The 24,322-nt window shown below is 40.8% G+C and overlaps 1 protein-coding gene across 1 annotated transcript in view; it reads left to right on the plus strand.

Moving 5' to 3' along the window:
* Nucleotides 1-223: 223 nt before the first annotated feature.
* Nucleotides 224-24,322, plus strand: part of LOC103369764 (DNA polymerase alpha 1, catalytic subunit) — a gene marked incomplete at its 3' end in the record, with an annotated part of 29,751 nt that continues 5,652 nt past the window's right edge. Inside the window, exons 1-26 of the mRNA XM_008298562.1 lie at nucleotides 224-374; nucleotides 849-976; nucleotides 1,910-2,006; nucleotides 2,095-2,172; nucleotides 2,245-2,360; nucleotides 2,538-2,600; nucleotides 2,917-3,018; nucleotides 3,175-3,328; nucleotides 3,420-3,582; nucleotides 3,825-3,997; nucleotides 4,120-4,232; nucleotides 4,653-4,766; nucleotides 4,866-4,940; nucleotides 5,040-5,178; nucleotides 5,440-5,594; nucleotides 5,740-5,824; nucleotides 6,069-6,130; nucleotides 6,387-6,476; nucleotides 6,763-6,879; nucleotides 6,989-7,164; nucleotides 7,371-7,500; nucleotides 8,293-8,412; nucleotides 8,517-8,607; nucleotides 8,716-8,840; nucleotides 9,004-9,156; nucleotides 9,846-9,968. Coding sequence (XP_008296784.1) covers nucleotides 326-374; nucleotides 849-976; nucleotides 1,910-2,006; nucleotides 2,095-2,172; nucleotides 2,245-2,360; nucleotides 2,538-2,600; nucleotides 2,917-3,018; nucleotides 3,175-3,328; nucleotides 3,420-3,582; nucleotides 3,825-3,997; nucleotides 4,120-4,232; nucleotides 4,653-4,766; nucleotides 4,866-4,940; nucleotides 5,040-5,178; nucleotides 5,440-5,594; nucleotides 5,740-5,824; nucleotides 6,069-6,130; nucleotides 6,387-6,476; nucleotides 6,763-6,879; nucleotides 6,989-7,164; nucleotides 7,371-7,500; nucleotides 8,293-8,412; nucleotides 8,517-8,607; nucleotides 8,716-8,840; nucleotides 9,004-9,156; nucleotides 9,846-9,968 — 2,991 coding nt within the window. The remainder of the gene's footprint in view (nucleotides 375-848; nucleotides 977-1,909; nucleotides 2,007-2,094; nucleotides 2,173-2,244; nucleotides 2,361-2,537; nucleotides 2,601-2,916; nucleotides 3,019-3,174; nucleotides 3,329-3,419; nucleotides 3,583-3,824; nucleotides 3,998-4,119; nucleotides 4,233-4,652; nucleotides 4,767-4,865; nucleotides 4,941-5,039; nucleotides 5,179-5,439; nucleotides 5,595-5,739; nucleotides 5,825-6,068; nucleotides 6,131-6,386; nucleotides 6,477-6,762; nucleotides 6,880-6,988; nucleotides 7,165-7,370; nucleotides 7,501-8,292; nucleotides 8,413-8,516; nucleotides 8,608-8,715; nucleotides 8,841-9,003; nucleotides 9,157-9,845; nucleotides 9,969-24,322) is intronic.

Consider the following 24,322-nt stretch of genomic DNA (forward strand, 5'->3'; position numbering starts at 1 on the left):
GCATTTTTAAAGTTTATTAATACTTTTTTCATTTTCTATTTATTTGAGTGACGACTGTGATTTTTTTCTTTAATGGAAGGGAATGAATAAATTTGAGGACGACTGTATGTGAGAACAAACTATAGTGTTATATTGTGCAACAGTGCCACCGTGCGGACAGACTAAAAGCAGCATGTCATTGATTGGCTGACATTGCTGGGGCGTCACTTCCTACATATGACTTTCCCCGGGAAGGCGATTTGGCGCGGACTGCTCTGTTGTTGTGTTGACCTGTCGCCTACACGTTAAGAATCTGTCACCGAGCAAACCGTGAAGACAGCGACTCATGGCTCCGGTATCGAACCCTGACAAAGACATGGAGGTTCCGGACGGCGGTGAGTTTGGCTGCTTGTTAGTTGACTTTCGCGAACTTGCGCAGGAAAAGCGAAGGAGCTAGCTAACACGGCGGCTAGCTTACGTCGTCATAATACACCTGCTAACGGGCTTCGGCCATTAATTCTGAATGTGTCTTCGCTTTGGTCGACCGGTTAACTTTTTATGTTCTGAGTTCAGTGTTAAAAATAAAGAGAGGAGTAGATATAACTGAACTACAACAGAACGCCATGTTGGCTAACAGTACTGCGCTGCTATGATCGTCTGTTATTATCTTCACTTCAACCTTCTTGCTCCTGTGTACTCAAGAATTAATTCTAACACACACACAAAACAAATACAGCGAACTATAAGCACTTGGACGTCCAAATGGCAGCAAAACAAACACCGCAGTCGTTTCTCTGTAGATATAGTGGTGTGTTCGTAGGCCACCTGCTGCCTTGTCTTCATGATGCATGATGTGTCTGTCTCCTCAGACGATGGAGGAGATGCCTGTGGTCTGGCCAGGTCTCGCTCCAGAAGAGAGAAGCGGGAGAAGGTGGGGAGGAAGTCTGCACTGGAGCAGCTCAAGAAAGCCAAGAAGGGGGAGAAGATCAAATATGAGGTGTGTGCTTCTCTCTGTGTCATTATTGTGTCTGTGAGTCAACTTAATGAGTGACAGCGCAATGTTTCATGCTTATGTGTTCAAATTTGCTTCAATATTTAGATTTTATTGGCCCTCGTGTACACCAAGCAGCCTTTCTTTAAACAATATGTTCATGGATAGTTCAAGAAGAAATCAGTATTTCCACCTACATGTTTTAGGGGTCCACTGATATGACATTTTTCCAATTATTACCAACTATTTAGACTGATAACCAAGATCTGTAATAACACTAAAAATCTTTGTTGTCACAATTTATATTAGCACAAACTCCAACACAAAACTTTGTTGAAATGCTTTTATTTATTTATGTCTTTACATATATTAAATTAAAAGACTGCTGACTGCATACAGAGTGAAGCGGCTGCATTAGAGCCAAAACAACACAATTTATTTATTTCATATAGAGTTAAAAAAACACAACAATATCATTATTCAGAAAAATCCTAAATATCAGATATGATAATTGAGTCCACTCCGAATATGTTTGTTTTCCCATAAGAACAGTCGTTTTATGTTTTTGTTTCAGAAGAAGAAAAGAACAGTTGATCAATCATTAATCAGTATCTACTCTGATTGTTCCAGTTGTCATTCATAAAATCCATATCTGTGCTGTTTACTGCTGGTTATGTATCTGTTATCATCTTTAGGTTTAAGGGCTGTTGGTCTGTTTCAGTGAAATTTTGTGGATGAGTTTTACCAATTTTTCCACATTCTTCCACAGCCTACAAATCATGCACGCCAAACTTTTAGGAATATGTGACACAGACAGCAGCAAAAGTCACATCATTTGTTGCGCAAAAGAAAAATGGCTGTCATGTTTAAAATGTTTTTTTTGCATATTGTTCACCCCTACTTTATATGTGATGGTTAATCAGTGTTCATGTTTTCCAGGTGGAAGAGATTACCAGTGTATATGAAGAGGTGGATGAGGCGCAGTACTCAAAAATGGTACAAGAGAGGCAAGAGGATGACTGGATTATTGATGATGGTAAGTTGCAGTCTCTTGAATCCACTGCAGATATACTGTGCGCGCAAATGAGTCAGCTGTTGTTGAAGTAATATCCCTCTTCTTTCAGATGGAACAGGATATGTGGAGGATGGACGAGAAATCTTTGACGATGATTTAGACGATGATGCATTAGAAAACAACAAAGGTAAACACAAGGAGTGGACTAAGTTTTAAAGAGTGGGAGAACATTTTGAATACATTTTGTTTGTTCAAACAGGAAAAGGAGGCGCCAAAGGGGCGGTCAAACAGAAAGCTGTGAAGAAATCAGTCGTAGCGAAGCCTAACACCATCAAGAGCCTCTTCATGAACAGTAATGTCAAGAGGCCCGCTGAGGTGAGTCTTTGTTGGTATCGTTGAGTTGTTTGTGTGTTTGCTTTTATAACAAGTGTGTCCTGTACATGTTAATATCATGGACTGTTTTGTGTTTTCATTTCTTCATTGTACCAAATTGATATACGTTTTGACATTTCAGTATGTAGTATATATATTTTGTACCTTTGTCTCTTGCAGAAAGATGTTGACCTGTCCAAAGATGACCTACTGGGAGATATCTTACAGGATCTGCACTCCGAGGTTGGTAACATTTCATCTCAAAGGTGCTTAGCTTCAGTGTAATGTGTTTTACTCTATAGTGGTTGAGTATTGATTTGTGTGTGTTCCACAGTTAGTCAAATGGTTCCTGTACATTGACATTTACATTAAGGCCTTTAGCTTTCATTTTGTTTCCATCCATTTCAATATGCTTTGGTTTGCTTGCTGCTTAGTCATGATGATGCATTGTCTCCTCATCTTTTTAGCCTAATGGCCTACTTCTTTACCTATTACTGTCTTTGTCCTGGCCAATGCGTTACGGTGTTTCCATTTCAAATGTGCCTCGCTCTCTTTCCAGAAGCCCACTCTTCTGACTCCTCCACCAGTGGTCACTCTAAAGAAAAAGAAGTCTCTTGGATCACCCATGAATCCCTTCTCCATCAAACCTCAGATGCCGAAGGTATCGTCCCACTCATAATGACTTTTTGGCGTATTGATTAGCTATTTACTTAAACATTTAGAAATTCCAGCTTTATGTCAATCTGTAAACTGTCTAATTTGGAACTCTAAGTTAAATAATCTTGATACATGACACATGTCACCCCTGTGATAGCAGGAGACACCTCCAGCTACAGGGTTGAAGGCCAAAGTGATCCGGCCGCCGCCTTCAGACCCTGCTCCCAGGCCGCCAATCCGTCCTCGTCCCTCCACATCCGCTCCTCCTCTGGAAAAACCGAGGCCCAAGGTGGAGGAGGTGAATGAAGAGGAAGGTGAGGAAGGATCACAGCTCTCTAGCTTTTTTCTGCATTCTCTGAGCTACCTAGAACACATACTGACCTTTTGTGATAATGTGTTTCCTAGTGAGTGATGCTCTGGCATTCGACGGGGTGGACTTTGATGAACCGATGGAGGTTGGCCTTGAGGAGGAGAAGCCTGATTTGAAAGATGATGCAGAGCCAGAACCTAAAGCAGCAGCAGAAGTTAAAGTTGAGCCCAAAGATGAGAATCAGGATCCAATCCTCTTGTGAGTTGTTCATCTACTTAGTTAGCAATCCACTGCTTTTCAAGTGGTACGAGGCTTGTGCTGCTTGCCTTCATATACACCCTTTCTTGTGAGTACTCTGGAATGATGAGTGTAAAGTTAACATGAACCACAGAGCTACAACAGTCATAATATAATGTAACTATCCTTTGAGTTGTCCTTTGGGGACATGGGGAGGCTTCACAAATGAGTTGTAGCATCTTTGTTCCTTTGCCCTTTTACAGGTCCAGCAGATTCGGAAGCTCTTGGGGACAAGAGGAGGATAGTGCAGTCAGTGAAGCTCCTGCAGAGGTACAGGTGGACTCCAGCCGACTCCCGCTGGTGGAGGGAGCAGACGGGGAGCAGGTGTTCCGCTTCTATTGGTTGGACGCCTTTGAAGACCCATACAACCAACCAGGTGAGGGAGATTTACATCTGTAGACAAAGTAAAGAGGACACTATGCATGCAGTCCCATATTCTGAAACTACTTTTCAGGTTTGTTTGGCACATCCTGATATTTGAATTTATTTGTGACCTAGGTGTGGTGTACCTGTTTGGAAAAGTGTGGATTGAGTCAGCGAGGTCTCATGTGAGCTGCTGCGTTTCTGTCAAGAACATTGAGCGGTCCATGTACCTGCTGCCTCGAGAATATGTAAGTCTTGTGTTTTGTCAAGGAGTTGGTATCACTTTTAAATTTTAAATGACACCGTTATGACTGGTTAAAATAGAGCAAAACTGAATATGTGTTTCTATGAGCAAGTACAGTAGAAATCTTTGTCTCATGTTTGAGGTAAACAAATCATCTGTGGAAGAAAAATATTTCCCTTGTTTATTTCTGTATTCCACTGAGATTAAAGTAAGTCCAAATGCAGATGATTTTAAAGTGTTCCCATTAGTTTTTTAGTACAGTCTTATCAACACTTCACTATATGAATATATTATTAGCTCAAATCTTAAAAAGTAATGGTAAAGTTAATGTCATTACTGCAGAAGATGCAGTAAACTGCACATTCCTCCAGCAGCAATCTGTAGATAAATTGCTAATTTATAGTGTTTGTCTTGTGATCAACAGAAAACAAACCCCAAGACAGGTGAAATCTCAGACATTCCTGTTGAGATGATGGATGTCTACCAGGAGTTCAACGAGCTCTCTGAGAAGTTCAAGATAATGAAGTTTAAGTCTAAGGTCAGTACCAACCTCTTGTTAATAACGTTGTTACATCACTGTAATTTTCTGAAAAGAGTTATTTTGTAGGTTGATTTTTGTGTCTCTTTCTTCTTGCAGAAAGTGGACAAGAACTATGCTTTTGAAATTCCTGATGTGCCCAGTCATTGCGAGTACCTGGAAGTCAGATATTCTGTAAGCAGATATACTTATAGACTATTCCCAGAATGTCCAGGCCAATGCCTCTTTGTGTTGAAAGCACACTGATCTCTTTGATTAATGTTGTCTGTGCAGGCTGAGTTCCCTACGCTGCCTTCTGACCTAAAGGGGGCGACCTTTTCCCACATTTTTGGAACAAACACTTCCAGTCTGGAGCATTTCCTCCTCAGCAGGAAGATTAAAGGCCCTTGCTGGTTGGACATCAAGACACCACGTAAGGACGTCTAACATTTGTATCAAAAATAACACCTTGTGTCTAGTTTCTGTTTATTTAAGAAGAATTTAATTACGAATTTTGCACAAATCAAAACATTTCAGGGTGCCATACTTAAAACCATTTGCTATACTGTTAATGTAATTAAATAAAACTGTATCATGTCTGAAATATCAGGACAAGTGTAATGAAAACATTGTTTTTGAACCCTGCACACTTCTGGAAATTGCTGGTCTAACACTTCTACTGCGTCCATGTTAGAGCTGATCGGCCAGCCGGTCAGCTGGTGTAAAGTGGAAGCTCTCGCGCTGAGGAGTGACTTGGTCACTGTGATCAAAGACCTGCCACCTCCACCCATCACCGTCATGTCCATCAACCTCAAGACTGTCCAGAACCCCAAGACACACCAAAATGAGGTCAGACCACTGTCAGCTGTACACATGATCCTGTATTATGTTTAGCAGGGATTCTTTTTGGCAGTAATAGATGTGTTATTTCATGGTGAGCTCAGACTAAAACACTAGGGGATCATTGAGTTAATGCAGTAATTTTCCTCTGCAGATTGTATCCCTAGCTGCACTTATCCACTACGGGTTCCATATGGATAAAGCTCCTCCTCAGCCTCCTTACCAGACTCACTTCTGTGGTGAGTTATTCATATTTGTGTTTTTGCTTTTTTCATTGTGTGACATAAATGGAACAGAAATGACATGGCATTTTATCACATACGTATGTAATAGGCCTGTTGTTTTATGAAAAAAAAAACCCTCAGCCATAAAATAATATGGCATATTATTCAGTCTCATTAACATATTGAACAACTGTTAGAATATTAAAATTCTGTCAAGAAATAAAAGAAATGTGTAAAGTCTGTGTTTTTGTCTTTTCAGTGATCAGTAAACCAGCTGATTGCATCTTCCCTTATGACTTCAAAGAGGCTGTGAGGAAGAAGGTGAGTGTCTGTGTTGTTATGGACCTCAGCTTGTTTGCTTTTTAATACGGAAACCAGAAAAACTAGTAATTTAGATTTTTTGGGGAAATAGTTTTTTCTGAAAAATTGTATTAAAATGGAGCTTAAACTCTTTTACCTTGCAGGTATAATTTATAGAAAAAACATTTTCGATTGAAGCAGAGTATATGTCAGCAACAGGTGAGTTTATTTCAGTGTGTGTGACGATACTAATGGTCTGATCTGTTGTTTTTGTAAGAATGGGAAGGTGGAAATAGCTGGCACGGAGCGGACACTGCTCGGCTTCTTCCTGGCTAAGATGCACAAGATTGACCCTGATGTGCTGGTGGTAAGTAGACAACAGTAGGAATCTTATAAAGAATTATTTTGCAACTCTTGACAAAATTAATAAAGCTAGTAGATATTTTTTGTTTTCTCCGTTTATGGTAGTTTATTATTTACATGTATAAGTTGCCTTCAAACTTGCCTTTCTTTCTCCTGGCTGATAGATCCTTTAAAATTCCTCAGATTTTCTTGTTAATAAAAACAACAGCTGTTAGTGACTTAGAAGTGGAGATGAAGGTGCTTTTTTTTTCCTGAGATAAGAAGCCTGTATTCCCGTTTGCTTCCTTTAGGGTCATGACATCTTTGGTTTTGACTTGGAAGTTCTTCTCCAACGGATCAATACCTGCAAGGTTCCTCACTGGTCTAAAATTGGACGCCTGAGGAGAGTCAATATGCCCAAATTAGGGGTAAGAGCAAAACCAGATTTAAGTAGAAATGGTTTATTTCGTTTCTGCAACATAGCGCACGTCATGTAACACGCTATGTTTGTGTTTGTATATACTTTTGCGTTTGTAGGGTCGTGGTGCCTTTGCAGAGAAGAGCGCAACCTGTGGCCGCCTGGTGTGCGATGTGGAGATCTCAGCCAAGGAGCTGATTCGCTGTAAAAGTTATCATCTGACTGAACTCACAGCACAGGTGCTAAAGATGGAAAGAATCACAGTCCCCCAGGAAGATATCAAAAATCTCTACAGGTGAGTAAGTTTAAAGGGTCATTTAGTCAAGAGCACAACAATAGATTACATCACTGGCATCAAATGTAGCAGGTCTCTTGTTCCTGTGGTTAAAAATAAGTAAATGCTTTTTAAATTTTTTTTTAATTTTAACCACACTTTATTGCTCAAAGACATCTGTGTGGAAAATGTATGTGTATTCTAAAATCTGCGTGTTTGCTTGTCAGTGACTCTCCTCACCTCCTCTACCTGTTGGAGTTGACGTGGACCGATGCCAAGCTGATTCTCCAGATGATGTGCGAGCTCAACGTGCTGCCTCTCGCCCTGCAAATCACCAACATTGCTGGCAATGTCATGGTAACCCAAAGCAACGCCACCGTTTCCTTAAATTGATTTTAAAGGTCGAGTTTGCGATTCTGGAGAAAGATTGTTGATATTTATCCGGTTGCCACATTTAGACTCCTAATTTGGCATCACTTTTTTTCCCATTTACAGAACCAGGGCTCTGTACAAAACACCAGATATTTTTTTAGCTTGCATACAAAATAGACAGCGAACAGACCACAGGGAGATGTTCGCTCAATTAGACTAAAAGCATATAGTATTAGAATTGCACATTAAAATTAAAATTCTATCTCTGGATAACATTTCTCAAAATCAAGAATGTCTTCTCTGACGACATTTGGGAGGAAAAAAAAAAAATTCAAACCAGCCTGACAAAACTGACAGGGATGGACAAGAGCAGCAGCTCTCTCACTTATTGTTCAGTCAGAGAACAAATTGTGAAAACTGATGTCACAAACAAAACATCTTTCAGGCAGAAGTAAGAGTTAAAGCTTTAAATCTGAAAAGCCTTTAACCATGCTCAGAGCAAGTGTGTTCTGTTCAGCTGGTGTGTTTCAGGGACAGAGAGCCATAGAAAATATAAAAAAAGCCAGTGCAGTGGGTCACCTTGAGCATCAGTGGTAGAAAAAGTAAAACACATAAAATGTTAGACTTTATTTGGAATAGGACTACTAAAAGAAGGTCACTTTCAAGCTTTGATACTGGTCAGGTCATACACAGCCTCCGGCTTGTTGCTCTTTTTCATTTGGCTGTTATTTCTTTTCTGACTCCATCAGCTGATTTCTCTTTGCCTCGTCTCCGCAGTCTCGTACTCTGATGGGCGGCCGCTCTGAGAGGAATGAGTTCCTGTTGCTGCATGCCTTCCATGACAAAAACTACATTGTCCCTGACAAACCCTCCTTCAGAAAGACCCAGCAGGAGGTGGTAAAGATACACACAAATGCACACATTGTTTTTCTGGAGTCGTGCCCCCTCTACCCCAAATCAGTCATTTGACCTGCTTTCTTTCTTTTTTTCCTGTTTTCCAGGTTGAGGGAGAAGATGATGGGGATGCAGGGAAAGGCAAGAGGAGGAAGAAAGCAGCCTATGCTGGAGGTCTGGTGCTGGATCCTAAAGTTGGTAAGTACTGAATCCTCCTGAAATGTTCCATTGCATCTATACTTCCTTGTGATATACTTGTTCATATTTTCTTCATACTTTTTAACCTCCCTTTCACTCTCTATTCAGGTTTCTACGATAAGTTTGTGCTGCTGCTTGACTTCAACAGCCTGTATCCCTCAATCATTCAAGAGTTCAACATCTGCTTCACCACTGTGCAGAGGGAGGCTTACAACGCACAGAAGAAGAGGGAGGTGTGTGCATAACTCATTCACAAATGTGTAATTGAAAGCCATCTATCGTGGCCCGACACAATTTACAGGTTGATCACAATGTGAAGGTACAAAAATGTAAAGCGCCTCAATATCCAGGAACAGAGCAAAGTTACACACTTCTAAAATCTTGCTCCTATGGTAACAGGAGGACGAAGCAGAGGAGATTCCCGAGATTCCTGATTCTGGTCTAGAAATGGGAATCCTGCCCAAGGAAATCAGGAAGCTGGTGGAACGGCGTAAGCAGGTCAAACAGCTCATGAAACAGCAGGACATCAACCCGGATCTCTACCTGCAGGTACACGAACATTTACACTGTTTGTGCATCCATACACATGTCCAGTGAAACACGGACTGTGGATAATAGCTACACACAATGATCATGACCACTTTCACAGCCACAAAAATTCACATAGACCGAGTTGTTTTTTGTATTTCAGTTAGTAAACAAGCACACCTACCTTGTGTTTTGGTCCTGTAAGGTTATTATTTCCTAATTTTCCCTCTTTAGAGTCATTAATTACAAAGATGTGGTATAATGTGGACACTCCTTAAAATCATGAGTGTCAGACACTGTCCCCTTCCAGCCTTGAAAAGTACTGTTAGATAAGCTGTATAATGGATTCTGGTGCTGAAATTGCGAGAAATACCACAAAATGAATTTGAATAGCATTGCAATTAAGTTTTTGCTATTGATTAAATCATTTTAAATGCCAAACGTACGATAGTTTGAGCCCCACAAATGTGAGGATTTGCTACTTATCTCTGTTTTCTATTATTGTAAGCTGACATTTAAAACTGAGAATACAGAATTTCGCTTGCTTGGTAGGTGCGTCTCTGCTGTCTGATTAAAAACAACTATTTTATTTACTGTTGGGACAACATCTGATGTATCACGTCTATGTTAGGATTTTTGTAAAATATTACTGTGAGAAGTGCAATAGCCTTTTATTTGTTGGGCATAATTTGTGTGTTTTTGTCCCGCAGTACGACATTCGTCAGAAGGCTCTGAAGCTGACTGCGAACAGTATGTACGGATGCCTGGGATTCAGCTACAGCCGCTTCTACGCCAAGCCTCTTGCTGCCCTGGTCACACACAAGGGTAGAGAGGTGAGTCATGCATTCCCACTACATAAATACATTATTAATACTGCAGTCTTGATGAACACCGAAAGTTTTAATTGTGGAACCTCTGATGTATGAGACAGATCCAGAGAAGCTAAGCTTATGGTTAAACATCAATAGTACCTTTATTCATGCACACATAGAGCAAACATGGTGCTATACAAAGACACAAAACCTACTGAGACTGATTAAATACCAGTTTTGTTCAACAATCTTTTTTGAGAGCTGTCTTAGTGATAAAACAGGAGTACAATAGAAAATGAAGTACTCCCATTTTCATCCACAAGAGGGCACTGCTGCATCATATTCCATATTGCTCACCACTCCTTTCTTTATCCTATTTTCCTTCTGACTTTTTTTTCTATCTTCTTTTTCTTTCTGGCTTCGTCCTGTGACACATTTATTATTCATTCTCCAACAAATGTCTCTCTTTTTCCCTCACCCCGTGCCCTTCTCCGTTCTAAATGATTATTCTTTCAAGTTCATTTTGTCAGACCTGTTTTAGTGTCTGTGATATCAATAGCGCTATGTAAGTATTTTCCAATAACAAAATCCCCCAGGCACACACATGAAACTCATGCTCTCTCCATGTAAAATCTGACTGTGTGGGGACTTCTTTCAACACACAGAAAGCAGAGCGACATGGGCGTGTTCGCTCAATAAATTGGTGCAAAGCAGCATGTGTACCGCATGACATAAACAGCTAAAGCTGGTATTGTAACTGAACACCACACACACACACACTCTCCCACTATGTCAGTGGTAGTACTCATGTTCATTTAATGAGCTCTAACAGTACAAGTCCTCAGCAGAGGCATCAGGCTTTGCCTCAGGGGAGTCCTTCATTAAGATCCCCTTACACACTCATTGTGTTCCCTAATAGAGGGCAGGGCAGTAACTCACTGTGCGTGTTTGTTATTTTGTCAGTCCGTTTGTGCCTCCAGTCATGCTCGTTGTTCGGCTGACAGAGCTACATTGTTAAAGTTGTGTATTTGATTCGCTGGTGCAGGTGGGAGTTTCTTTCCCTCCACACTTGCTGCTTATATCTAGTAGCTTGTATCTGTCAACAGCCAGAGGTGGATGGGTTAATTACATTTTACCTCCTGCTTGCTTTACTTTATCCAGGAAGCATCACCAGTCTCAGGCAAGAAGTAGGCTACATTTCCATTATTTAAAAAGGGAAGTTGGCAGTTGTGTTCCACTACTCAATAATTTTATTGATTACTGAAGTTAGTCTTTCTGGTTTACAACCTTAATTTAATTAAGTAAAAGCCATTACAGAACTGGCAAAAAAATGTTCTAATCACCTAATCCACAGATTTTCTGTCTATAAGTAACAAACAATCCCAAACCTAAAGGTAGCCACGATCAAGAAATCTAAACTAATTTGAGGAAAATGTGGACATGCTGTTAAGCTCAAAATTATTAAAATTGCAAATTTGATTTATGACACAAACAAGTAACAAAAGATGGTAAGGTATTGTGTTCGAGATCCATCCATCCATTATCTATACACCGCTTAATCCTCACTAGGGGGGCTGGAGCCTATCCCAGCTGACTTAGGGTAAAGGCAGGGGACACCCTGGACAGGTCACCAGTCTATCACAGGGCTACACTTTGAGACAGACAACCAAGCACACTCACATTCACGCCTATGAACAATTTAGAATCAACAATTAACCTCAACATGTTTTTGGACTGTGTGGGAGGAAGCCGGAGAACCCGGATAGAACCCACGCTGCACGGGGAGAACATGCAAACTCCATGCAGAAAGATGCTGAGTGTCCTCACTGGGATGCAAACTGGTGACCTTTTTGCTGCGAGGCAACGGTGCTAACCACCGAGCTACCTTGCAGCCCATGTGAGAGATGTTCATGATAAATTGTAACTATTTCTATTGTTAGTTTTAAAATTGTCTCTAAAAATGCTCTGTCCAAAATTATTCATGAAGTTGTAATAATGTGGGTTTTTTTTTGACACAATGCAAGCTTTCATCCAATTCCAATTGATTTTCATATTTTATACCAAACATTATAATTTGCTACAAGTTGAACAGTTTTTTAGTCACATACTAGTCAATGGCTGAAACCAAAGAGCTTAGTCAGCTTGTTATTAGGGTCCATCACTGACACATAGCTGCAGCTTGTGGTTGCTCACAAGACGGGGAAAAGCTATAAAAAGCCTGGTCCAAGTGTTATCCGAAGTTATAAAAGGTTTCACACTGTGAAAAGTCTCAAAGGATTTGGTAGGAAGCCAAAACTGACCCCTGTGCTGTTCTGGCAAGAGTTGTATTATGAGAGGTCAAGAAGAATCCAAGAATCCCCACCAAGGTCATCCTGATGAATCTGAGCAGTTCTGATACCAACAACTCAAGACAGACACTAAGATACGAACCAAAGCTTGCCTAGCCTTTGTAAAAGATCACCTGTACAAAGAAGAAAGCTTCTGGTCATTTCTGTGGTTAGATGAGATGAAAATGGAGTTGTTTGGACACAGGGACATGGTTTTTGTTTGATGAAAGGGAGGAAAAGTGTTCAACCACAGGAACACCAATCTCACTATTAAACATGGAGGTGGATGGTTTGTCAGTCACTGGGTCAGGCAGCCTCATCTAAGTAAAGGGCATCCTGAGAAAAGAGGACTGTAGCAAGATTCTGGAGGATAACATCAGACAGTCTGCACAAAAATTTGGCCCTAGACAGTATTGAACCTCTGTAAAAGACAATGGTCTATAACATATAGCCAAATAAATCAAGAACTGGTTAACAGAAAACATGAATTTTGACCTGAATCCCATCAAGAATCTGTGGAGGGAACTAAAGTCAAAGACCACGATAATATTGCAATAGATGAGAGGTGAGTTATCGCATGGATATAAATAATGTCGAGCTTAACTGTGAAAATACAGACCCTAAAATACACCACCAGTGCATGATTGCCATGTTGTGTTCATGGCATTGTCATGTCTGATACAACATGGCTGCAAATGGTAAGGAATTACCTCAGTGGGAGAAGGTGCAAGAGCAATACTCGGTCACTGAACATACCTCCCTCTTCTAGCAGCTGTGGTTTAACTGTCATAGGTGTGAGTGTGCATGCAAAAGGTGTTAGCGAGATAATGTCTATAGGTGGATTTATATGAATGCAAGTTTGCGTTTTACCCAAACACTGAATGAAAAGATGGCAGGAGAAGACTTTTCCAATGAGATCTCAAACACAATTAGTGCAGTTTAATCGTGATGTATTATACAGAGCAGAGCAGTTTTTGTTATTTAGCCTACACTCACTGACAAGTATGAACTGGACAAAATAATAGAAATACTGCTCAGTATAATTCAGCATAGTTTAACAGGAGCAGAAAATGCAGCTTTCAGAATGACCATAGTGTTCAATCAACATCTCCCTGAGACAGCTGTAACAAAAACACAGCAAGAGCACCTATTACTTTAATAGACCGCATTGGTTGTAGGTATGTATACCTAATAAACTGCCAGCTGAGTGTATGTTTTTATAGGGATAGTTGGATGTCATACTTTAAAGCTTCTTTTAAAACTTGCTGATGGCCCAGTTCGCCTCCAATGTTTTCTCAACCTTCTTAAGTTACCCAGTGTGCTGAGAGAACGATAAACAAATTGGATTGTGTTCTATTAGGACTTAACCGCATTAGTACCGTACATACAGTGAAGAGTGATACGACACATTGGAGAGACGCGTATCAAAAGGTCATCAGCCGGATCCACAGTCTGCTGAGCCCACAACATGTGTCTCAGTTTGCTGATGTAGCAGGAGATCCTACGCCACACGATTTTAGTGTTTTGTTTACTTTGTATCTATGATCCTAGACACAACTCTATTTATACTGCAGATTGTATGCTTCGGGAGAATTTGGCATCAACACAACACAGGGAGTCCCACTGTAAATAAGAAGGCATGTTGTTGAAGATGATTTAGTGCTCTTGGAAATCTGCATTCTGACATTTGTTGGAAGTTTTGTTCAAAACACTGAAAAAGACACTCAAGTTAAAAATTTGCATTTCATGTAAATGAAAGATGATTCTGCCAAGTGTCAAATCACAATTTGGAGTTAGTTTGTAGGTAACTTTTTGCTTATCCGGAAAAAATTAAAGGAAAAGTTTGGAGGGTTGTGTTCCCAGTACCTGAATTGTCACTCTCTGACCGCATGCGCACTGATGGTCTGATGGCAAAGTAGCAGAAAGCAGTAATAGTGTTAATAAAAATTGGGCAGTTTTACTGGATTTGTATGGAGCCCTAAAGTTCAAAGACTGTAAGCCAAGTAGTTCTTGGTAGTTTCCGACTGCAGCGAGCCAGAAAAGCCAGCTGGCATTTATAGCTGGGTTTCTAGTGTATTTGTGGGTATTGCCGTTTGCACTCCCGCCCCCGTTTTAATCGTCACATTTGCACTCTACTCTCATCTCATGATTTAGGAGGCTTTTTATTTTTATAATTGTAACATGTACACTGATCACTACTCTTCCCGCAGTGTAAATCCACCCTCCCGCCCCTCTGCGCGTTTCCTGCATCTGTTTGGCCGAGTGTCCGGAGTGAATGTGCATGTGTTCTCTGTATTTATTGATTGGCCTCGCTCTCATCTTTCTCTCACTCTCATTTTAAATTGAGGCCTAGCCCCCCTGTGGCAGGATGGGTCAGGCCGGGGGCCACAGTGGTTTCTCAGCCCTGGGAGGGTTCAGATGAGAGGGATTAGAGGGAGTTGACAGACCCTTGGCTGTGGCTCTTCTGATCAAATTTGCCAACTTAAGAGGGGAAAGCCCCCACTTATCTCCCCTCCTGACTCTTGTGTTTGTTGCTTGTGTGTGTGTGTGTCTTCTAACTATCTATGTCTGTAGATGTGATGGTGTTTGTGTGTGTGTGTGTGTTAATACCCATCTGTGTGTGTGTGTGTGTGTGTGCACAAGTGCTACTGGCCGAACTCTGCCCTTTGTCGGGGGACCATTTGTTGTGGCCCTGCTCTGTCCTGGTATGTGTGGGTATTAAGGGGGGGATGATGGGTATTAAGAGGAAGGTGAAGGTTTAGGATTACACAGGCGAGGGTCCACCACAGATTGATGTCCCCCTCAACCCCTCAGCGTTATTTTGGGTTCTTTTGTATGTTCGCCAGAGAACAGTTGGGTGCAGAGAAACGGATACATGAAACGGACAACTTACACGCATGTGGTTATAATAGGCTGATAAATGCATTTGTCACGCCCCGCCGACTTTTGTTGTCCACTAACCACTGGCTGGAGGATCTTTTGAATTCATCCGATGGTTTCACCTGACAAATGAGCAGAATTTAACTTGGAGAAAGAAGAAATTTCTGCAAACCTGCGAACAGACCAGGGATCAGTTGCGGACAAACCTACAGGATTTGGCCGGTTGCTGGTGTAAATTTCTTGTGCTGGTGTTAATGTCGCTCCTCATTGCAAGTAGAGAACTGTGTGTGTGAGCAGTCAAGAGCATCATTAAAGCTGGACATTGTTTACCTTTTCTCTTCTGTGTCTTTAAATGCTCATAAGGATGTAAAATGAATCAGAAGTTCTGTTTTGTGATTACTCCGTTTATTGGTTTTGCCATCTTCTCTTTACTCTGAACACTACCTGTGTGTGTTAGTGTGTTTATGTCCTCTTAATCGAGTGATGTTAACAGCACAGGCCGGTGGAAGCTGCTGATTGTTGCGGATCGCAGATTGGTTTGACCTTTGACCATTTTGCCAGCAAATCTGACAACCATTAGCAGGTGTGTGTGTGTGTGTGTGTGTGTGTGTGTCTCAGGATGGAGGATGACTCCTGAAAGCCGTTCTGCTGTAATTGAGTCTCTGTCCTTGTGTTTAAAAACAGCCTGACAGGAGCTCGTAGTTGACATTATTGGATGGCATGCAGAGTGAAGGATGGAAGCAGGCTTGTGTAACAGAGCTGAGGGTGCCGAGAGGTTAAAGTTTGGTTTAGGTTAAACCCCTGTATGTACATATGTGCAAGGGTGCATGCGGCTGTAATGAAATCTAAGTAAATATTGTTGCCCCCCGTGTCCCTCGTTCTGGTTCTGTGCCATTCCTCTTGTCTCAAGAATCACAAATCATTTCCCAGAATTAGACAGAGGAATAACTAAACCCCCCTATCATGTCTCATTTGTGGGGGAGCGTCTGTCAGGCTGTGTGCTGCGATGTCGTATGAATAAATATTGTTGCCCCCATTTCTTTCATTCAGGCTCTCGATGGCTGCTGCTGTCTTGGAATTAAGGGGGTCATTTTTACATTTCCCTGAATTAGATGTAAGAATACATACGGCTGCCTGGCTTGATGCCTGTCTGTCTGTCTGTCTGTTTGTCTGTGTATGTATATGTGTGTGTGTGTGTGTGCGCGTGTGTCTGCCCATGCATGTATGCATGCTCGTGTCAGGGGAAATGAGGGCTGCAATGTTTCCATGGTCCTGTAGTCCTCTTAAAGAGCTGGCTTTACTCCTGATATGAGTGGACTTAACAAATAGTCACATGGGAGCAGCGCTGCTATTTTGGCTGCACTGGCTCGTCTGTGAGGGCTGTCAGTGGACAGGACAAGATTTCAGAATTTAAACAGCGACTTTAGTAACACCTACTAATGAGGCCATGTGAGACCGAGCTAATGGCAGGGATTATCATTGATAAGTGATTGATCTGACATCTGGTGTCTATCAGCGTCACTGATAGAGTTGTAAATGAGTGGATAATTAGTAAATGGTTTTAACTGACTTGGCAGGGAACTTGTATATATGTTCAGCTCCAATAAAAACCTAAAGTTTCCTGACCCTCTAATCTTTTTTTTTTTTTTGCAGGGATCAGTGTAGGGATTATACAGGCTTCTGCAAAGGGACACATTATAGCGGTGTAGATACCATTTATTGAAATGCGTTTGTTGTTTTACAGCAAAACAGAAAAATGACTACATTAATAAAGATTTTTTTTGACTCGTGAAGAATACTATCCACCTATAGAGCTCCTTTTTTTTAAATACAAATTTCTATGAAAAATTAGACAAGTGTTTTTAATGTGTGTATATCTTTGCCTGTATGTTTTTAGAGAGAAACTCTATGTCGAACGCTGCTGTTTTTAAATATATAAATATAAAATTATTTCATTTAAATCATACATATTGATTTATTATTGATGTATTTTTTAAAAGCCCACCTTGACTTTCGGGTGGACAGAGTTGCAACTTATATGAACTGAGCATTACTGTAACATAATGTCAGTGCCATATTTAAGGTAGAGTTCAGAATAGGTTTATGAGAAGTATATCATTGTATGACATTAAAGCTGATGAATGACAAAGGTAATTTCATCTTTCTAAATCATCGGTTGCCTTCTGTCCCAAATATCACGGCTTAAAGAGCCCTGTTGGCTGTCTACACATGTATTAGTTATTTGTTTGACAGCATGTTAAAAATTCATCTGTGACTACTTTGCCTGTCCAGTCACATACCAGGATGTGTTCTTTCCAGCTATTAAAGTACCATATTTTAATTGAGCAGACAACAGGAGGATTGCTGTCATTGTCGAGTTATTTTCAATCAGCGCCGGCGTTTGTGATCTCCACCGGTTATATTAAATCAGACACAGCTTTACAACAGATTGACCTTCCCAGCAGTAAACATGAGAACACAGCTATGGCATCTGCCAGGACAGGTGTGTGTATGTGTGTGTGTGTTTTGCACTCATGCATTCTTGCATGCAAGTGAAATCATTTTAGTGAAAGAAGGATTTCCATTCTCTGTGGGTGTGTATGCAGGTTTGGGCACATGAGACTTCACGGTAGCGGGAAAGCGACGATAAATCTTTTATACATCTTTGTGTGTGATGTTGCGTTGGTGAAAGAGTTCGAAAATATGTGTACGTGCGCGCATACTCAAGCTGCTTGTGTACGTGTTGTGCGTACGTCGCCCCCCCAGCTCTGACAGTGGTGTGTTCCTCCACAGGTGCTATTTCAGTCGGCCGACTGTCATCCCAAAATGCTTTTCAGCTGAGTGCTTTTCAAAACAATCGTCACTGGTGCCCCAGGCTCTTTTTACAAGGGCCCTCTGCCACACTGAGGTTTAACATGCCGCTTCTGATCTGCTGATCAGCGCAGGGGTGTGTGGTATATATGTGTATTTATATATAAATGTGTGTGTGTGCGCGTGCATATAGAGGTTCAAGATGGAATAATGACAGGCGGACTCGAATGCCATTTTGATGAACATGTGATTCGCTCATGTGATTCATCTGCTTATCTGCTGTCTTTATTACTTCCTTTCAATCTACAAGCTACTCATCGCTTCCCCCAAGAAAGTCGGCTAGGAACAATATTCTTATTAAAATGACAGCCTGACAAAAGACAAAAGATATTTTTATGAGGAGGAGGGGGAAGCGGATTCAAATAAACAACACGCGAGAGTGACATGACAACAAGACGTGTAAATCCCTAATAGATAAGGCCACCGAAAAGCTGAGCAACAGCTGGGAAAAGGCGGATATCACAACGAGACTGAACCACTCATCAATTAGCATGACAGGGTGCAATAACACACAGCTAATGGGTACAGCTCATGTGCAGGCTCACAGGTGCACATGCAAAGACATGAGCTACTGTTAAAAGCACTAAATGAAAAGGGAATTACAAGCTGTGAAAAGTCAAGTCAGAGACAGTGGGAAAGTGCAGCTTTTACAGTGAGATATTAGGACATAAAAAGTGTGAATGGTTTTGTGTGAAATGGCTTTGTAAAAATATCAACCTTCTTCCAACCTGATCTGTTCTGAAAATCCTGATTTTGTATGTAGGTTTGTCCAAGTGCACAAGTCAACTGGACAGGATTTGTTATGCCTTATGGACTTCTGTCTCTCAGTCACTTTGTGGCACATTTGAGTGTAACAGACTGCGGTAGCACCACTTAAGCAAACTACATCTCCTGGTGCCCTAAAGTCTGCATCCTCAAGTCTCAAGGCAGATTTGTTGGGTACATTAGCTTTTAAAAATGGACAGCACAAAGAATACATGTCACCTGTAAGCTGTGCACATCAGTGTTGAAATACTGCAGGAATACAAGAAATCTTCACAGCACTCACACACAAACCAGACTTAGAGTGTCTGAAAAGACTGCAGCTGCACACTGCAGTTTCTTGAAGCTGCCGTCTGCTGGTTTTGCACGTTTCTGTAAAATGATTTATTGTCTCCTAAGCTTATTAAACTGCAATCTACTGTCAAATAATTTAGAAGACACAATGAGCAGTTCATATCTGAGGATGCTTTCACATCTTACCTCGGTTTGGTAGACTTGGAGATCACGATACAAGATGTCCTGCCACTGTATGTCTTGACTATGTAATAAGGCAGTGTGACCATGAACTGCATCTGAACTAAAGGACAATTTTATATATTCATAGTTGGCTTGTTGTGAATGATTTTTACAGCTTGTACCCTCACAGCAGGGTTGCTGCGATCAGTCTGCATAATAAATGAGGCTGAAAATGCATTGACATCAGTTTATCAAACCACTGCTTTATTTTTTTTCCCCCTAAGACGTGTCAACAGAATGCTTTATTATTGTGTCTCAATGTAATTCTTGTGTCATGATGTCAGGTACAGTTTTGATTGTATGGAAGGACTCCAAATGATCACGAAACAAAAACGAGGTCTTCGTCCTTGTGCAACATTTCATAGAATCAGCACAGCAGCACAATGCACAAGCCCCTGAAGAGACAACACACAGGTACTATTCAGCGTGGAGGCACTTTACATCTGTTTGCTTCTCTTCAGCTCTCTGGGCTCACGTATACTGTATTCTAATACAGCTGAGTTCCAAATAAAGCTGTTCTCATTCCTATATTTTTCTTTTTCTTTTGTGAGACAAAGGAAACAAGCATGACAAACGCACCATACACGAGTTGGCCATGCAACAGCTGTGACTTTTCATTGAACTTGAGGCTACGACAGAAGTCAGAGAACATTTCACAATAAGAAAGAAAGGAGTTCTTTTAGTTTTTCTGTTTTCTGATCTGCAGGCTGAACTTTTGACTTTGTTAAGGGGTTAAATAGAAACTTGGATTTCTTTTGGAGTTGCACTTTTGACTTAAATGAGCAGCCCTCTTTTTTTCTTTTTCTTCTTTTTAATTGCTGTGTTTGCCAGTTCAAGCCTACAATTTTGCACCTGAATGTGTAAATATTTGTTTGCATTTTAAACTGTGCTGCATTCAGAAATTACCAACATGTTATCAAGATAAAATAAACTTCAAACAAATGGTGGTTTTGGTTTTTGGAGGAAAATTAATCATTGAGATTATTTTACAGACTAATTGTTAAGGTTGATTGATAGAAAATGAGCCATTAGTGGCAGCAAGATTACTTACAAACACTCCACACAGGAAACACATAACTCTGGTCTGGAATTACACCGACTCCCCATTCACTACAGAATTCAGATTATTTTTAAATCCATACACGGTCTGGCTTCACTTGACATCGCTGAACTTTTGTTACCTTATTCTACACCTCGACTCCTCAGACCTGATAATAAGTTGCTGTTAACGGACCTCCAGTCCGAGCTTAAAATCAGAACAGCTCCGTCAGTTTTTCACTTTAGAAAGCTTTTAAAAAGACAGACAAGCATTTGAACAGCATTTTATTCCTTTTCTGATGCTCTTAAATCTCTTATTAAAGCTACACTGTCATACTAATATTTTCTTTTAATATTTTGTCAAGTTTATTATTATTATTTGTATTGTTATTATTGTTCTTACTGTTATTACTCAGTGCAGCCATCTTTCCAGTTTACCTCAGTATTGTCCATTAGTGGATTTATTGTCCTGTGCGCGTTTGTCATTATTGTTTCAAGAAACGTGAGAAGAAGTACTTAATGGCAGTGTGTGTGCACAGAGTAGAATGTATTGTACCAAATGCGAGGCATACCTTCTCATTTGACCTTTGAGCTTCCCTTGACTGCTCATAGCTCAAACAATGCAAACTGACATCTGAGCCCTCACCTGTATTGTGGCGTTTAAAAAAAAAAAAAAAAAAAGGAAGAATGAAGTGGGACGGGGGGATTACGAATGTTAAAAAATTCAGTCTATTCTGCTCACAAATCTTCTGTCCTGATCCTTCACTCCGCAGGAGCACTTGTCAGCTGCTCAATTACTGTCCAGTCTAATTATACTGTATTAACACCAAGGAGGCGAGAAGGGAAGGAGGCAGGAACACGGGAAAATTGAGTGATGTTTTACGGCGCGAGGGAAAAAGAGGGACATAGTAATTGGAAGATTTTTAACAGATTTTTATAAATTTACTGAGTGGAGAATAGGCAAAATAAGAGAAGCGGGGTATATTTGGCTTGACAGGGTGTAGATATTAAGTAATTAAAACCCAATGCGTAGTGAGAAATAACAATTGTACATATCAAAAGATTAAGATTTGTTTGGAGGACAAATCAGATGTTCATCACAAAGCTTTGAATTTTATTCTCATTAAGGCTTTTATTGTGGTTAATATGAAAACAAGAGCGTGGATATTAGGCCTAGTTGCTGTTCTAAATCGAATTACACAATAACATTAAATAATGAGTCCTCTGTCAGGTTTTTTCAGTTGTTTGGCCCAGAATGAGCGGCACGCACCGTGGTGACGAGTGTAGTCATCGGGGTGAAGACATACACACACTCACACACTGTTTTTACCCCCCCCATGGATATGTGTTTGCATTGGTCTGTATAGTATGCGTATGTTGGTATGTGTTTAAAGATGAGCGCTCACACACACACACACACTCTCACAGCGAGTTGCACACATTCCAGCGTCATGGTCAAACGACTTGTCTTTCACACAGTTCATTCCTTAAAGCAGTCTGTCCTGCTGGAACTGACAGCATATGGAAAACCTGTCTAAATGAGTCCACACATCAATTACATCAACGCATTCTCACCTCGCTCGGCTCCCTCTGTCGCCTCACTTTGCTTTTGCTCTGTCTCTCTTTCCCACATCTCTGCATTCATCACTTCCCTGCCCTTTTCTTTTCATCCGTCCTCTGATCATTCCAGCCTCTGCTCCTTAAGGAGCTTCTGTTTCGCTTTTTTGTCGCGGTGAAAAGTGTCACTGAAGAGCCTGTAGCTTAGAATAAAGGCACAATTTTTATATAGATCCGTGGATATGATGACACACACCGGGGCACTACAGAAAGTTATCAACACAGATTTTGCTGCTCTCTTTATGCTGACTTTACGATATGTATCAGCAGGCTGGTAGACATGTGTTATGTTAATTAGACAATGATGTACAAACCAGGAGGTCTCTTTCAGCTACAAAATCAAAGGTTTTCTTATACACTAAAACATTACAGATTGAATTATAATACGATGAGACTGGGTTTTACAACTTTTCACTTCATTCCGGCAAAAGTTGAAACAGGTTGAACCTTTTTTTGTCGGAGCTCTCACCTTCCTTTGAATGAAACTGTCGTAGGATACTAATGCAACAGCTTCATTCAAATGAATAAGAAGGCTGCTTTTTTTCACCCCATGCAGAACACAAGCAGGATGTTGTAGGTTTTCTGAGTGATGTTCCAAATCAGTAGAGTGGAAAGTATATTTCAAGGCAATTAATGGATTAACAGGATTTTTTTTTTATTTGACAAAATGATCAAATACTTCGTACTTTAATTTGCTATATTAGCCCAGGTTAGCATTCCCGTTTGGCTGTTTATCTTTAAAATGAGAGTATGCAGGATCATAGAAACAGAGGGATCTAGAGAAAAGTTGATTTCCCTCTGTGTTCATTCAGGTTTGGCCTCCTGTTTTATTGAAACATTTTTTGATTTTAACCTTTTGAACCACTTTTCCGCCACTTGTGCTAAATGCTCTCTAGCTCCAGCAGCGTCCGCCTATCCAATGGCACGAGTTGTATAAAGGAACATATTAAGACAAGCAGGCAGGTCATCCAGTCATTTCATGCAATTGAATGCAGTGTTTGAATGGACTTTTTACAGGCCTGTGTCTTTCACAGGTAGCATACGTATTTCTTTTTAATATGAGAGTACTTGATTGACTGATTGCTGTCAGGATGTAGAAGCTTTATTGCTAATATAACCCAAAAATCTTCTGTGATATGTTGCAAACTCTGGTTTAAATGATTTCTCAATAGTTGAATTTGACAATATGCATTAAACTGATGTAGCACTACAGCATTTATTTATATCATCCAATGAAATAGAGCAACCTGGGTATTTGCAGAAGAGGTTTGTGGTTATAGGACAATTGGTCCTTTCACAAAAAATACATTTCTGAAACTGTGCTACTTCATGCTTTTATTTCGAATGATTCAAATCCACGCTGCCATTTTTGCCACAGTTTTACCATTGTGAAGCTCAGCTGTTTATCTGTTAGACATTTGCTGTGCTATATCTGTGACCTTTGTGTTAGGAGGCAGTTTTCTCTTAGACTTAAACTGGTGCGTTTTGTACAATTCTGTGTCAAAAATATTTTTAAACGTATAGAATCTTTAAAAGGCAGAAGTAAATTTGATGTTGTGCCTGATAGAATGAGCCTATGTCTACTTTTGGTTCGGTCCTTACATTTTATTGTAGATCTCTCAGCAATGAACATTTCTTCAAGCTCTTGTGTGGTAAATAAACGACTCTACACTCAAAACATGCAACTGGGATTGCTAAAACAAACAAACAAACAAAAACACTCTGACTCGAAGACTTTTATAGAATGAAAAATGCCTAATTTTGTCAAAAGTTAGATTTATAGTCAAGAATGATGACAGGAGTTGGTTTACACCTGTACATTTAATCTGAATCGGCATTAATTCCTCCTTCATATTCTTATTTTCCCACTTTTTTGCCCCCCGTCCTAAACAGGCAGCAGACAGCCTAGTCATTTCGTCTGCATAAAAGCTTAGCAGCACAATTCACTGCGTATGTGCTTAAGCCAAGATTTTGGGTGTGTGGTTACGAGTGTGTGTTTGTGGCGAGACCTTGACCTTGACTGCAGTCCCTAATGGAGGAGGCTGTTCTGTGAATGACTCGAACTCCCCCCGCCGTACAGCGGTATGTAGCAGCCCATAAAGCATGCTTACGTCCCACTCTGGTTTCAGGGAGTGGAGGCCCGAACCCCGCCTCTTCCTCACACTCTGAAATAGCCACGTCCTTGTCCCCACACGGAGCACAGTGTGAGTCGGGTGTGTATATATGCGGCCGTGGTTGATTGAGGAGCAGATTGCTGGTGACAGGTCACACTGCGTTCCGTCCCTCCGACCCCCCAGATTAGCGACCCGAGGCCCCCACGCTGCCCTCCCCTCCTCTGGGCCCCCACCTGTTAGGATCCCTCTG

Source organism: Stegastes partitus, unplaced genomic scaffold (genome assembly GCF_000690725.1).
Source record: "Stegastes partitus isolate 25-593 unplaced genomic scaffold, Stegastes_partitus-1.0.2 Scaffold1327, whole genome shotgun sequence".
Classification (NCBI taxonomy): Eukaryota; Metazoa; Chordata; class Actinopteri; family Pomacentridae; genus Stegastes; species Stegastes partitus.